Source organism: Bombus fervidus, chromosome 3, assembly GCF_041682495.2.
Source record: "Bombus fervidus isolate BK054 chromosome 3, iyBomFerv1, whole genome shotgun sequence".
In the NCBI taxonomy this organism is placed as follows: Eukaryota; Metazoa; Arthropoda; class Insecta; order Hymenoptera; family Apidae; genus Bombus; species Bombus fervidus.
The window spans coordinates 19,049,069-19,065,334 of NC_091519.1; the positions used below are offsets into that span (position 1 = coordinate 19,049,069).

Sequence of the window (16,266 nt, forward strand, 5' to 3'; positions counted from 1 at the left end):
ATTCTAAAAAGATGGAAGTTTAAGAAAAGACGGAACCTAGCAAAGAAAGGAGTGGCAGCGTTGTTTCCATGATATTGTGTTAGGTTACCGTGCAACGCGATCTAACGGCTACCGGTATCCGCACTTATCTGCGCATCTACCTGTCCCCAGACGACTTTTGCCACTAGCGTTTAAACCCGGATTATCGTACCCGGTCCCTCCCTTTGTCCGTTTCCTTTCCGACAGTGCCGCTTGTACTGCGGGTTATTGCTTGGATCTGCAGCTCGACGTCCTGTTAATTTTTTTTTTTTTTTGTTCTCTCACCGACCTCTCGAAAGTGTTTACCGTCTGGTGCGAGGTAAAAGGCTACAGCCGAAGGCATCGGTGTATTAACATTCGTTAAAGGAGACGCGCTGGTGGCTCGATTATTCCGGAGAGTATCAGTTGCTCAAGGTCGAATCTTCTAGACAGGCGGAGACTCTCTGGTCGAAAAAGACGCTCCTAATAGCATTTAGCAGCCGTTCTCTCGGCCGTGTTCGATCGATCTCGCGTTGCGAAGTTTCGAAGCGTGTTCTTGGTCGAGTCCGCTCACCTGATCTGATCTGAAGCTTCGTCATGTAGTACATGTTCGCAGCTCTCTGCGGTTGTGCCGCGGGATTCGTTGCCGCTGTCTCGTTCTGCAGCTGGCACAGGGTGTCCTGCATCGGCGCCAAAGGATTTACGACGAACGAGAACGCCGCCGCCTGACACTCGGACTCCTCGCGGCACCAGCCCTGACACTCGTACAAAGACAGGTTCCTCACGCTGTAGTACGTCGTTCCACGGTAATCGTAGTCTGTCAGTTTCTCGAACGCTGTCCTAGCTGAAACGTGAACGCGACTCCTTTGAAAACGTTGCAAGGAACGGCGTAACTGGAATTACTTGTTTACAAGTGGTTCTCGAGCATCTCGTTCGGTACTTTCAAGGGACTAACAGAGGTATAGGTAACTTACCTAGAGCAGCGTGAGCGACGGTGGCGAAAGCCAGCAGCGTGACGCCAACGACCACAGTTGCCATCGTACCGATCGCGGACGAGCCCATCTGGAACAGAAGCAATGGATATCGGTTAGAAGCGCAATTACCCCCTCGCGCTCAGCTCGATTCTCTCGTGCTCGTCCTTCGTTCCCAAGGTGCCTCCGCTCCTATGCGAGTCGTTTAATGAATGTTGCGCGCGTGTAACAGGGACAGACGGAGCAATAATGAAACGTTCGCGCGTTTAAAATAGTTCACCAAGCGAAGTTCCGCTCGTTCCAAGACGAGTCAAACGAGCATCTAATCGATGGCGTGAATTTGAAATTCGCTTACAGTCGTAGCGCGTAACGCAGATGATCTCCCTTTCGTATTGGCAAAACGTCGATGACATACGCTAGAGGGGCGAGAGATAAGAGATAAGAGTTAAAAGGCGAGAGGTGAGAGGTTCCCGATAACCCGTTTTCCACGGTAGGCGCACGATGTTCGTAAATCAATCCAGCGAAGAATAAATCGTTGGAAGTCGATAGTCGCTCGCCGAGCGAGTCCGTTCATAAAAGTGTTAAGAGACGATCTCAGCTCGAGGAAGTCGTTCAAGATTGCTGGCGTCGGTCGAGTAATTCGCCCGTGCAAGCTGGTCGGGAAGCACGCAAGTCACCGGCTTCCCGTGTACCTTTTGCTCGTGTTTCAACAACTGGCTGCTTCCTGGATTTCTTCTTTCCCTCGGTTTTTGCTCCCTTTCCACCTCCCCATTTCTTCTCTCCTGTATCTACCCAGCTTCTCTTCCCTTCCTCTTCTATTTCCCCTCTATTTCTCTTTCTTCATCTTCGAGCGAGGATAGCGCGTCCGCGATCGTTCGCCTCCCCCTTCCACTCGATCCTCGTTTTTCCTGCCGGTCGATTGAGCGATCCAGCGATACTTACAGTAGGCTGCCGTGTAAGGCTCGCCATTTCGCAGGTTTGTTCTAGGTTCTTCTTCTCTCTCGATCTCCGGAATCCTGCTTCGAGAGCACGTAAATCCTGCTTCGAGACCGGTCATTACGCCGATCGCCGTTCATTTTCGTTTCCCGCGTGTTGGTTAGATCCTTCCAAAATCAACCGACTCGTTTCCTCCTCGAACGATCGTTCGAAACGTGGTTATTGCCTCGAGCGAGTTGCTGGTTCGTTCACCCGTGGTTCATCCGTCGGTTATCTTCGTTCGAAGCGCGATCGAAACGCGAGTTGTCGGTTCGCCTTCGCTAAAATCCAAGGGATTCGGTGTACACGTTTCAGTGTCGTGCGACGTGCCCTCTAGTAATTGCGGCAGCACGTAAATGACGCGAGATTGCTCGAGCTGAAACGAACGTAATGCGATAACGGCGCGTTAGGACCTCGCAGGATCGAGTCTAGTCTTTGGTGTTTCGTAGCCTCGGTTCGAGGTCATCGAGCCTGCAATAGCCGAGGACCGTGTAACAGAGGAGGAGAGCTTTGTCGTGTCTTGCACCGAGGTCGAAGGTTCAGCCTGGATCCCCACCTTCTCCTCTTCTTCGTTTCTTTCTTGTCTCCTCCCCCGGACCGCCCCGTGACGACGGGTTTCGAGCTTCGGTGCAATCGATTTCAATCTCTTCGTTGTACACACGTTTTAGACTATGGTTGCAGCGAATACCCGTACCGGCGAATTGCCCGTGTCCCGACGTACGAACGATCGAATTGCATATACTCGTAAAAATCTATTTGTATCGGTCGAAACGACGTCGTTAACCAAAATTGACGATTATTGTACGTAGCAATTGCATCGAAGGTGTCGCGAATCGCTGTCGAGAATCGTTTAAAGTACACCGATTCTACGCCTACGACTCGAAGATACGTATTTGATTTTGCGGATTCGCGAATTTCTTTCTGACGTTTGCGATAAAGTTGCGAGCGTTGCGAAGTTGCCCCCGCTAACAACAAGGAATGCGCGTGTTTCTCTTGGCGAACGGGTTGATGCACTGTTACGAAGATTAATGTTCTCGTTGCGGTCGCCGGGAAAGAAACCGAGAGAAGAAGCGCGGTTTTCTTCCGGCGCGCGGCTGGTTACCGAGTTATCTGAGAACACTGGGTTTTCTAGGAACGTCGGTATCGAGGGGAACGCGGTACTTTATCGCGTTACCGTTCGACACTGCGTTACTTTCATCTCGAGTACGGGACAGTCCAAGTGCTAACGTCACGCGTGTCGCGTAACACGTCACCACCAAACAACCGGGACATTTCCTTCCACATGTGACAACGCCCCGAGACGTATAACTTCGATTTCCTATCGGAGAGGCAAGATTCCTTTGGTCTAACGGAGCACAGCGAAGCTACGTTTATTCGAATGAAATTTTAGTTATCGCGCGATTTAACGAATTCCGATCGATAGAATTCAGTAATTCGAATGCGGAGAATCTACGAACTTGCGGATAAATTGGCTTCCATCCTATTCTCATTTGAAGGGATCGTGTGAATTTCGCGTGACGGCTCCTCTTTAAGCTTTTCGCAGTGTTCCAGCTATTCTCTCAATTCGAGAGATCTTTTGCGAACTCGTATAGTTATATGTTTTATCGTTAAAGAAAGAAAGAAAGATGGAGAGGTGCGGATGAGAGAAACAGCTGAAAGCAGACGTGCGAACTTCTCCGAGCGCATTGTCCTAGCTCGCGTTCCACCCGCAGGAAAAGTCGTTTCGTGTGCACACGTATCCCTGACCTTTACGTCACAACCGGTCCCTACCGGCGATACGAGCGAGAAACCTGGCCGACGAGTTCTCGCGAGATGTTCCACGGCTTTTCAAGGCCCTGCCAGCATAGAGAGTGGCTTCCGGTATTTCGTTCCGCGAACGACGCCGCTTCCGGACCCCTCGTTCTTAGCCCTCCGCTTTTACGAAGGATATCGTCTTTAATAAACGCGATGTCGGCTATATTCTCGGCTGTAATCGTGGGTACGTTTCCATGACAAGCAGAACATACAGCTCCGATTATCGTACGATTGTTCATCGATTTTACGAATTTTGGATTATTCGACAGAGAACAATAAGAATTGCTCGTCTCAAACGTTCCGTAAATTTACGGAGCGAACGCAACACACGCGAAGGGTATGTGTGTAAGTACATCGCACCGAGCCAATTTAGAAAAATGGCCCTGCAAGAGAATACTGAAGTGCAAAACGCGAACGTACTGTCTCCACGTTGAAGAAAGTCAAACGTCGAACAGATTAAAAAGTAAGGTGCAAGTATATCGTCTTTTAAAATTGTACGACTTTATCTGGAATAGCAACAAACACGAAAAGAAGACAAGTGTGGCGGTTAATTGGTAAAGTATGTAAATTGCACGTTATTGCCAAAAAGCTTGAACTCTTTGACTCTTCCACGCCTGAACATCGTGTTAATTTGTAGAAAAATTTGTCTTTTATTAATCACGAGCAATAGAAACAAACCGTTTCGGCCTGGTGAATAAAGGAGACACGACGCGCTAATATTTGCGAGCAGTTTCGTTAAAGGCGACTGCTATTATCGTTTCGTGAATTAACAACTCGTCGATTAACGAGAGCGTGAAAAACTTAAGAAACGTTGTAACGAATCGGGCAATGATCGAAACGGATAGCATCGGTCGGAATAATATATCAGCAGGTCGGATTCACCACCGGATTCGTTCGCATAGAAACGGTCGGTAGAATCGGCTCTCCGATAGTTCGGAGGCGTAATTGATATCCGGACTCGGACACCGTTGCGGGCCGCAGCTCTGGTCAGTTAATTATCCTGTTTATGAAAGGCATGGGTCCCCAGGATTACCTTCGGGCCTTCTCCTCCTTCTCGCTCGAAATCGCTTCGTGAATCATGACCTCCTCCTTGGCGTCCCGGGGAGAGCACGAATTTCCATTTGTCTTGGCTTTCTCGTGGCCAGCCTCGTGACTAGGCACAATGATCTCGTAACAAATGCACTCGACTCTCGCGGAGGCGTTCCCGCGTCGTATCCTTGGGACGTCGACGAGATCGCCCTGAGCGAATCTATCCCCCTTATTAACTCGTCCACCGGTAACGAACTAGTTTTAGAGATCTGTGGCCCTCGAAGGGCAATAAGCGGCCGTTCCCAACTCAGAAACCGATCGAATCGTCGATACTAAACAGGTCGCCAACCACGCGTTTCCTCCCTCGACTCAGAAAAAGCCTGCGAACTCGAGCAGGGGCAATTAAACGGTTATCTATCTGGCGTTCGTTAAACGAACGAACGGTGCGCGGAGATTACGTTTGCATGCATAAGCGACGCGCATCCTCAGCATCCTCTGGATCGACGTGTTCTTTCGCCAGCGATTTTTTCGTAGCTTCGAACGAGAATGACGAACGGTAATGAGCAATGTAATTACACTTATGTGTATTTTTCTACGTTTTGTTTCTACGTTTAGAACGTCCAGTTGCTATGCGTCATCGTGTCTTTAAAGCGGGCTTAATAATTTCGCATTATCCCGCTACCGTAAGCAATTACTTTCGCAAGTAGATAGTTCCAATTAGGTTCTTGCCTATGCGTACAGCCTGCGCATCTTAGAATCCGACCGCGCGTTATTCGTTCCCTAACGCGATCGTAAAACAATCCGTTAATTAATTTCTCGAAAAACCATTTCCTCCCTGAGAGAAGAGGAGTTTTAGTCGTCGATATATTAGTTTCAGTGTTTGCAACAGTTGCTTGGAAATCTTTTCTCCTCGATGGCGGTGGCAATAATTTTTCATCGACACGAACCGAGTACCGCCGCGTAAGGACTCGATCGAGCGACTTAAAGTGCCACGGTTATTTGTAGAGTGCTCGGCGTTCTTCGCGAAGAACGTTCGAAAAATGCTTCGCAGACGATATTCGTAACGGATGAGAAAATTGCCCGAGGCAGGCTACGCGAACAGACTGTCCAGCTTCGAGTTAATCGGTTTTGCCGTTGGTAACCGAGACTGTAGTTGGAGCACTGTGTCGAATCGAGCGACATTCTACACCACGACACGCATCCTAAGGACGCGTTCGCGAGGCCGCCGCGGGGACGCAGGAACAGGGGTCGGCGTTCCATGTCGTTTTAATTAAATCCAGCGATTCAGGTAAATTGTTAATCATTAGACGAGATAAGAGCGCGGATCACGGTATTTATTAGAATCGGCCACTTCTCGGCGGCGGTTAATTACAAAGTCACGATCGCCTGTTCTCGAGGAATTATGCCGAGCACTCGCGGCGATCCGTCCGCGTCATTACGCGATGGGATCTTTGGGTTCCGTGAAGAATCAATTACCCGGCCAAAAGGCACACCTTCTCGTTCACGGTACCGAAAATGAACGTCTGTCGAATCGTTTACGGTCGCGCGTCGCGTGCGTTTTTATTCCGTCCATTAAATCATCGCGATCTACGATTTAACTTTCACAGTGCGCGCTACCGTTTCGCGGAAAAGAGAAGAGGAGGCATCTTTTTATTCGATTCTACGTTACATTTTCATACTATCGTGGAGGATGGTTGATCGTTGGTTTCAAACGACGAGATGACTCGATGTTAAAACCCTCGAGTGTATTTAAAATAATTAATAAATAATCAATAAATACAGAGAATCGCTAATAAGATCACACGAGATTGAGATTGACAAACTCGTGTCATCTTACGATCGCGTTCGTTTATTTATATCGGTCAAGGGGGTACCGGTAAATTTCCATTCGCCTTTGTTAGACGATTACACGTAGCGGCGATATTGTTTTTACTTATTATTGCAGTGTGTATGTCCTAACGATGTCGATACTGCGATGCAAGACAGCAACGTGGCTCGAATTGTCCTCTATCTCGTGTGCCGCTACGGTATCAAAATTTTATAATCGTACGAAAGTACTAAGAATCGATACGTAATTGATTAGTACATAGTAAATAGTAAAATAATAAATACAACGGTGTACGAATACCTTTTGTAGGGATCGTAGACTGAAAAAGCTAGAGTACAAAATGACCTGACGCAATGCGACATGATCCAACAGAGTATAGAATAATCCACACGGTTGCCTGTCGAGGTCTTTGACTCGAAATTGATCCTAAGCACTCTGTATCTGTTTCCCGTCCCATCTAGCCGTAGCCGCACCGCCAAAAGTGTGTCGATCGACGGTTATCTACCGCCTATTACCGACAAATTACGCGGATGGTAACGGTGCGGAGACGTGCCTCGAGAAAATTGCTCACGGGATTATTTTCGAAGATTTTTGAGCATCGTTTCTCCGTCGCTCGGTATTCCCACGTAATTCGAACGATTTTCAGCGGTCTCCATTCGACGGGGTAAAACGGCGATGTAAAACGGCGATGTAAAACGGCGGTGTAAAACGACGATGTAATACGACGGGGCCAACATCAGCCGGATAAATCTAGTTCGCGCATCGAGATAAACTCTTGGAGCGGACGATCGCGATCTCGCGTCCTGGACAGATAGCGGGAAGATGCTGCGCGAGCACGGCTACTGCAACATGCAGATTTATGCTCCTTGCAGCGTCTCCGCTCTTTAGATTAATGGTCGTCCGTGGTCTTTCCACGTAGTCTTTCTCGCACGGCGATCACCGCACGATGGCCTTCTCGTTAACGAGTCCTTCGAGTCCATCGATTTTACATCGACCCTTTTTTCCAATCGTACGTTTGGTCATTTCACGGTACGTTTCGATAATTTATTCCTACAACGCAGCAACACTGGCGCAAGACACTCGCACGTTCGCAGGTTACTCCAGCTTCGCCCTTATATATTCTTAAACTCGAACGAGAGAGAAGCCCCGACGTATATTTTTGCCTAACTCTTGGTTTTCGCGTCTAGAATCGATCCTTCGAAAGAGACCCACGAATTCATCGGCACCTCGTACAATTAATCGATTCGTTTAAGATTTCCGAAATATGGGGCGTAATTACACCGTCGAGGGCGAGGCGCGAAGCAGCGCGGATTAGCGGGCTCGTTCGTTGCTCGCGTTTCGTGGAAACGTATGCTCGAAGGCGAAAGGGAATTCGCGGAGGATAGAGCATTAAAAACCGCGATACTATCGTTTCCGTCGGCTAATTTCGCCCCGCCCGTCGTTTCCGGCAGGGTCTACGTCATTTACATATTTTACTCGGTGGTAGATCCTCGCCGATAGTGAGCCCCGAGCCCGAACCGGGACTCGGTCTTCGCTTAAGGCCACTTGGACCACGAACGCGCTTTCCATCACGACGCGCAGCCTCCCTTCGCGAACGAACGTTCGCGCCAGCGGAAAGATCAGATCTACGCCGATCGAGATAAACAAATTCATCGTCGAGAGTCATGGATGGAAGTTACGTAGGTGCGGGTCAAACGGGAAGACGACGTGTTCGCTCGTAAATCGTGGCGTCCTCTCGCGTCCCTCCGCAGCAACAGAACACATTCCAACAGCCATTCCGCCAACCATCTGGGCGAGTATTCAATTTTCCTTTTAACGACGCGGACCATTTCCTATAGACGCCCATTCGGCGTGGATCGTAAACGGTCGACGAGAATATTATGGTCAGTGACACAGAGTCGGTAGCTGTAGCCTCGGAGCGATCGCATCGATCGAAGAGGGATGCCTGGCCTGGCTTGGCCGGCATTCGCAGGGTTATCACGCCGCGATCCCTGCAACGGTCAACTTCAACGATCTGATTTACGAGTGCATCTCGACGAGCACCGCGGCGAACGGTAGCTCGCGAGTAGATTCATAAATAATGAGACGATGGACGGAGGGGCTAGAGCGGTCGAGCAGCGATTTCCTTTCGGAGAATAAGAGATTCATAAACAATGAAGGCACGTAAATCGGTGCCGAGCTGGCTGCCTCGATCCTCCACCGTCGAATGGATCTCGTTCCACGGAAGCTCTTCTGTACGGTCGCGATCTCCGCCGACCAAGTTCGATCATTTTTCCGCCGTTTCGTCGATCGTATAAATCGCGCGTTCCGTCTCTCTGGAATCTGGGTTCGTCTTCCGTGAGAAAGCCCGCGGCCAGCTATACGCTCGTATATAGTTGGTTATATCACGCACACCTTGAGGAACGAAGACGTTCCAATTCCGATAGTTCCTCCGCGAGTAGACACCTAGGAATTAACGAACCGTACCGCAAGATCTTCGTCTTGACATCGTTTTAACATCGACCTTGCAACAACCGTCTGGAACGGGAGAAATTACTCTTCGTTCGCGCCATGTCCAGACTACGATCGATTTTGTCGCGAGGAGAACGTTGTCCGACGGAAAAGCACAAGGCTCGGTGATAACGATCGATCCGGCGGAGGTACACAGGCGCGGGAACCGATCCCGATAAATCTTCGAAGTAATTAGCGGCTGCATCGTAGTTGTCTTCACGGCCGTTTCGAGACACGCGAGACGGTGTAAACGAAATAAGAGTGGACGGACGAAGGGGAATCGATAGACGAAGGGGACGCAGTAAGAAATATGATTATACCTTCTGCCGGTGAGAGATGCACGGAGCAACGACCTCGTCCCGCTAGAGAAGAAGCCCTTCGCTTCCCTTGCGCGCTCTCGTACCGCGGGAATAATAATACGAGGGGGCAGCGCGACCGCGACCTCTTCGCTTCGATCTACGCCTTCGAATTTACTCGAGATCATCGGATTAGCGCTATCGTCCGTCCCGACCTCGATCCACGTCCGATTATCTTTCGTTCCGCAAATAGACCTTGCTGCTTCTGCGTTAATTATGATTTTAATCGAACGCGCTCGTAGCGTTGCGCGCTGTCGACTTTTTGCCGCGAATGTTATTCGGGGTCGCGCGTTCGCTTGATTTATTCGATAGGGCGACGGGAGAGCGCGCGGTCATTAACGAGAAAACGCTTTAATTGGAAGGGGGCAACGCGATCGAGCTACTCCCGGGTCGACAGAAACGAGAATCGACTTTGAAAGGTGAACGCTCGTCGAACCGGCGCGGACCCACGGATGAGAACTCTATTTCAGCTTGTCAGCTCCTCTTCACGCTGCCACGTCAACGCCGACGTAACATCCGCGAGGCAGAGACGTCGGCCTGCCAGCTTCGGGCTTTTCGTTTTTCATGTAAATTTAATCATCGCGGTGAACGTTGTGCGCCAAGACTAGCTTCGTTCTCCTCCAAACGATCCTCCAAAGCGTCCCGCTGAACGCCGTAATATTTCAATCGCACGAAACACGTCGCTCTCTCTGCGCGAACCTCCGATAACCCTTCGATCGACTGCCGAGAACGAACCTCGCAACGTATCGGACTAGAAACCGCGAATCCACGACGAACGAGTCTTTCCACCATATTCTGCGACTTTCGTCACGTCTCGATGCACAAACAGAATCATCGAGCGCGTAAATCTCTCGTGGATCTCTGGTAGGCTTGCATTCTAGGAATGGCAAATCGTGGAATCGATTCGCGAAGTTGGCGAGTTTCCATCGATTTCTTCCGTCAGATTCCACGCGAGCGATCGGTACTCTGGCTGTGCTTATTATCGACGATTCGAATCGCGTGATTTCAGAGCTCGATGAAGCGTTTCCCCGATTCCTTGGCGCGGAAAGGAGCTAAGAGACAAGATCGTTCTTCGTCGGAGAATCGAGTAAATTGGCAGTTGTCGAAGGTCTGTCTCATCGTTCGAAGAAGCCGGTGGAAGGTGGTGGCGAGTCGATTCCGTTTTCGATCGTCCTCTCTTCCGTCCGATTACTGTGTTTAGTCGACGAATGAATGTTCGCGCGGAAATGGTTGCCGCCCGAATAAAGTAGCCTATCAACGTAGCGAATCGAAATGGCGCTATACGTCGCGTGACTGCACCTTCGGAACGCTTTACGATGGAATCCACAGGATTACCGGGAATCTGTTGAATTTTCAATGGACAACTAACTGCAACCGACGGTGAATGTCATCGCTGCTGATAGAAGCATTTATACGATTCAAAATGGCAGGCTACACGCGCGCATTCCGTGAAAAAGTATCACGTGTCTGGAAATGAAATTCGATGTCTCCGATCGACCTATAGGGAACGCTCGGTGGATCGAGCACGCGATACGCGTCACGAAAGCAGCCTACAGGGATTCGTTACGTTGCTACTTGCTTCGCAACGACCGAAGAAGAACACCAGGGACTCCGTTATACAGCTAGAAGTTGCGGATGTTCGCGATAGGACAATGGTACGCAGCCTGGCCGGACGAGGAACCGCAAGCGAGAGCCGTTGCTTGTAAAGGGTTGCTATGTAGACGTACAATAGTAGGCATAATATGTGGAATTGCAAGCAAGACGACCGCGGGTGGTCCGTTAGATCGGTGCCACTGTCGCGACCTAACGCGACTCTGGTAGGTGAACGGTGCGAGGTAAAAGTCCATGACGGTGTTGTTTGCAGCGGTGTGACTGCAAGGGTGGCTGTCGAGTTTGTGCCGTTGGTTCTGTCGCCGTGGAACGTGTGTCGCGGAACGAGTCGATGGCTTTGGTGGAATCGTATAGCTGCCACGAGTCGCGAGGCAGCTATAGATTATATTGGCGGCATGATCGGTAGCCACGGTGTGGTCGCGGCGGTTGGACCCGCGCAAGGAATAAGAAGAGTCGAAGGGCACGATCTTGTAAAAAGCAGAAGCAAACGAGCAGAGGATGGAGTTGGAGGCGGAGGGCGGCTTATCAGATGGCTCGGAGCGCGCAGGAAACGCCGGTTGCAAATTCAAGACACGGTGTTCGGCCGCGAAACGAAGCAACTCGGAGCCGGAGACGCAGCATCCGGTCGTGCAGCCGGCCGGAGATATTACGTAGCCACGGCCATGTAAAACCATCGCCCGCGACATTTTGTCTTCTTCCCTCGATGCACGAGCGGCTCGCTTTCGTGTTCCACGATTTTTCCAGCCGTCTAAGCGGATCTCTCGACTTTTCTCCGTTGCCTCCACCTCTTGTTTCTTCTGCTTCTTCTTCTCCCTCGCCTCCCTCTCACTCTCTCTCTCTCTCTTTCCTTTTGTCTTCTTCTTGTTGCGCTCCATGCAAATGGAGTGGCCAGGAATAGGCGAGCGAAAGAAACCCGCCACGAAGCAACGCCGGCAGCCGGCGGTAGAAAAAGAACACGAGGAAGGAAAAAGGAGCCCGAGGAAGAGCCGGAGATGTACCGCTCAAGGACACGATCTACCGCAACACCGAGCTCCGTGACAAGGATGCCCAAGCCGGCGAACAAGGAGGAAGAATGCAGCTCGGAACGCGAGAAGAACGAAAGGATCCACCGGGGAGAGTCATTCGTGGATCTCGGTTACACGAAACTGCTTGTTCGGTGCAGTTCTTTTAAATTCGCTATTCCAGTCCCGACACCGCCGAGATTCGAAACTAATGATTCTCCCTAGGATGTTCGCCGACGACGATGCACGGCCATCGAGTCGACCGCTCGAGGTTCCCTCTTCTTCCGCTCCTTTCTTCGTCGCGTGGGTGGAATTCTTTAACGAACCACGAAGAATTTTTCGAGACGGAACACTTGGAAGAAATTTTTATCTCAATTTGCCATCAAGGGAAGCAAATCGTTGTCTACAACGCTATGCGCGTGTGTGCTTGTAGGATAGTCTATGTACAGGATGTCGAAGCTATCCCTTTAGTAATTTACAATATTTAAAGATTTCACGGCAATCGTGCACCTTCGTCTTCATCGTACAAATGGTACGCTTCGACGAACTACAAAGAATTGGTCGAGGGAAGACGTTTCGTTGAAATTTCTATCTGGATTTACTATTAAGAAAAGCAATTGTTATTCGTAACCCCACGCGCGTCGATGCTCGTAAGAAAGTCTACATGCAGGGTGTTACAAGAGGCGCGAAGTTTCGTTCGAAAGATAATCTTCCGATCGTTTAGAACGTTTAAGGATTTCATGGATTCGTTTTACTTCGTGAAAGCACATTCGAAGCGGCTCCCACGTGCCGCGAAACAGCCTGTAATCGAACGTCCATGGGAATGCTCGCCAGGCGATAAGTGATGACCCGGCAGTAAAGGAAATCGCGTATGATTTCGTAGTTGGCCATGTAATTTTCTCGGCGAGCTCGTTGTTCGATGATTTGCGAGCCGGCTGGACTTTTGCATAATTCGAGTTAAACGGCTGCGGATAAGCGTAGATTACTCGGCATAAGGAAGTGTGCAACGAGCGTCGATCAATTAGTCAAGCTCGAGAGACTCGGATGTATCGGCGGGAATGGTCTCGGAATCCAGTTTCTCTCGACGTTTCAACCATGTTCGCCTGCATAACGTTTAAACTACGCGATTAACCTACCGGTTGATCTCGACTCACGACGACGATACGATGACTGGCTCGTTTATCAGCTCGAGTAATTATCTTCGTTTCTCTTCCACGGTCATTGAAATATATCTAGCGATGTCGAGATCGTCGATGGATACCTACTCATTTTTACGACACACTTAACATAATCTGGACACTCGAATCGATAAATATCGATAAAGAGCTAGAGTCGATCAAGTTGGAAGGAAACCGAGAAACAACGTTAAAGTATGGATCTTCGACTTAGGCTGATGCTAACGGTAGTCGCACGTCTCGAAATGCATACGTTCAAATACGTCTACATATCGATACGAGTTGTGCCGAGTTCGTCGGAACACGCATCCGGCGTAATCATAATCTTAGGCGCCGCGAATTCGTTTTCATCGGCTTTCAGGATCATCGTACAAAACCGCACGAGCTCGCGTAAAGAAAGTTTCAGGAGTCTGTTTCACGGTCGCTGAAAAAGCGGGTCAGTGTCGAGTGGAAGATGGAAGATGTACTTTCACCATGCTTACGAGACTCGGAGGTAATCGTGATTGCGTTTACGTAACTCGAAAGCCGCAGAAACGTTGGGCACGCGACTCTACCTTGTTCGGTATGTTTCGCATCTCGATCAAAACGTACGTACCGTGTTATCCTCGAAGCACGAAGAACACGATACGTACTAAAAGAACGAAATTACTGGCAATTTCGTTGATAAAGTTGGGGAATATAGCCATGAGCCAGGTCAAACAACACGACCGAGGTTAAATATCCTGGATTTAGTTGTTAACTTCGATATTACTCGCAATATCGAGTTAAACGAGGAGCGAGGTTATCCGATATCAACATTACGCGTTCTTTTCGAGCGAAGGTTGCTTTGCGAGACTCTGTTCGGTTCCCTTCTGTAAACCGCTCGAGGTTTGTAAACCAGTCGCGTATGGAAAAAGGAAGAAAAGAAAGGGCCTGGTTCTTAAAGACGATGGGAAGGAGCGAGTCTGTCTTCCTATTACCCGTGATAGCTTTTACACAATTACGCTCGACTCGTGCGCTATGGAACGAGAAATCATTTGGAGTTAATGAACTGGATGGTTGACGAAGCTCGCACAGAGTACGTGGAAGAAGCACGAACCACGGTGCGCTCGTTCCGCGGCGCTGATCAACGCGTGCACCACCGCGTGCGTGCAGCACGAATGGCGGATGCGGCGATCGTTCGAAATCAAAGGGCACCATTGGACGTGCCTCTCGTGGTTCGGCGCGTCTAGTTTTTGTTTAAACAAGAGTCTGACAAGCCACGCGCTTTCGTGTCTCTGACCAAGAGAAGACGAGCGTAACGCCCCCTAATCGATCCAAGTATCGCGAAGGCGAGTTCGCTGTTACGTGTTTCGATCTTCCCATCGTCGATCAGTTTCGTCGAACGCGAGCCAAGATCGAGTCCATAAGAAAGAGTTAATTGGAAGAGACGCGAACGAAGAACCAAGAAAGCATCGAACTAGACGAGAGTCGAGAGCATGTCGATTTCTACGGTTCGTTCGCTAACTACGGATTCTCGATGTTTCCCGGTTTATCGCGAGATTTTTTTTTCAATGCCAGGAAAAATCAGCAAGCTCGCATTCCCGTGCATATTCGTTATCATCTCGGGAAAGGAATGCAAACGAGCAAACGGTTCGTAATACCCGATATCAGCCGTGAAATTGCAGAACAGTCGAGGGATCGTCCGGCAAGATCGGCACGTCCAGCTGCAGGGTAGAAAAACTTTCAAATAAACTTTTCGCCCTTTTTCGTTTCTTTCTGTCGTTTCATTCGCTCCGTTCCCTGTCATTCGTTCCTCTCTGCCGAGGATGAGCTGGACCGATGCTAGAACGACTCGTTCACTACCGATCCTTACTTTCTGCGTGCTTAATGGCGCGCGGAAACCGATTGTCTTCATCGAAATTGAAAGATACAGTACCGAATCAACCGTTCTTTGGTCTGTTCGTCGCTGTTGCTCTTTACTTTTTTATTAGACAAATAAACGATTACTTTTGTGCAAAAAGAAGACTATAAAATTATACGAAAAGAAGATGGCATTGGCATTTCACGAATCGCGTCATCGTGTCGACGGAATCCAGTCAATTGCATCCATTTCGTGGACAGCGGTTAAATAGAATTACGTAGGACGTGGCAATTCTGGACCAAAATCACTCGCGTTATTACTCTTTCGTAGCTCCGTGGCGAAGCAACCGCGGCGCGCTGCAAGCAGGGCTGCATACCTTGTAATCAATCCGCAGGCGCGCTACGGTACCTTCGCCTGCCACGAGCAACCATGCTCGCTATTGTGAACAAACATCCTCATTCCCTAGGCATCCCATTTCGTATCCATTCGCGGTGAACACCAAATTAAAGGGCAACCGAGTCTACGCAGTTGAACGTCGCCTTTTATAATCAAGGATATCGCTTCCTTGTTTGGTTTAACTATTTACGCTACATTTTTACATTACCTATATACATTTATCGCGTAGAACGTCGATGTATCGCTGCTCGAAGCAACTTGCGAGACTCGTCGATCGAGTATCACGAATAGCAAGCTCGTAGAATTTCCATGCCATCGAAAGGGTAGAATCAAGGAGGAAAAGAATATTGCGAGGCATCGAGTCCTTTGGGATTCGTTCGGGGACTCGAATCGTCTAATTGCTTCGTTAAACGATCAGTGGATCGACGGGTCTGCAAAATCGACGAAAACGGCAAAAGCCAGTTTCTATGTTTCCGCATTTAGAATCGGATCATAGGATTACCGGCTTCGTTATCGCGACGGAGAATCCACGTTGCACGTTGTTTACCTTCGAGACACGTCATCGTGGCTGTTTTCACAGTAGCGATCTTAATGTTTCTGTGAAGCACGAGCAAACGTGACGTACTTGCGAAGTTCGAGTCCGTTAGAACGGTATACCGGCAAAACGCTTGAGAGATTAACACATTTTCTTTGGAGCATCTCGCGCGCCGCGAACGAGTCATCACCTTGTCCTTGAAGCACTCTCTCGTTACGTTGCACGTCGCGGGCAAGAGTGTTTTCTGAGAAGTCTGTTCATCCATAAAGATGTTTAGAATACGACT

The 16,266-nt window shown here is 49.4% G+C and overlaps 1 protein-coding gene across 4 annotated transcripts in view; it reads right to left on the reverse strand.

Annotated features, from left to right (window-relative positions):
• Tyn (trynity) overlaps nucleotides 1-16,266 on the reverse strand; it is a 36,750-nt gene that overhangs the window by 7,527 nt on the left and 12,957 nt on the right. For 3 of the 4 annotated variants that reach the window (XM_072000286.1, XM_072000284.1, XM_072000285.1), the window contains exons 2-3: nucleotides 972-1,059; nucleotides 572-841 (exon numbers count right to left, since the gene is read on the reverse strand). In XM_072000286.1, the coding sequence (XP_071856387.1) occupies nucleotides 572-841; nucleotides 972-1,059 (358 nt within the window). Of the gene's footprint in view, nucleotides 1-571; nucleotides 842-971; nucleotides 1,060-4,770; nucleotides 4,876-16,266 lie in introns of those variants that run through there. The other variant, XM_072000288.1, reaches the window with a different exon arrangement.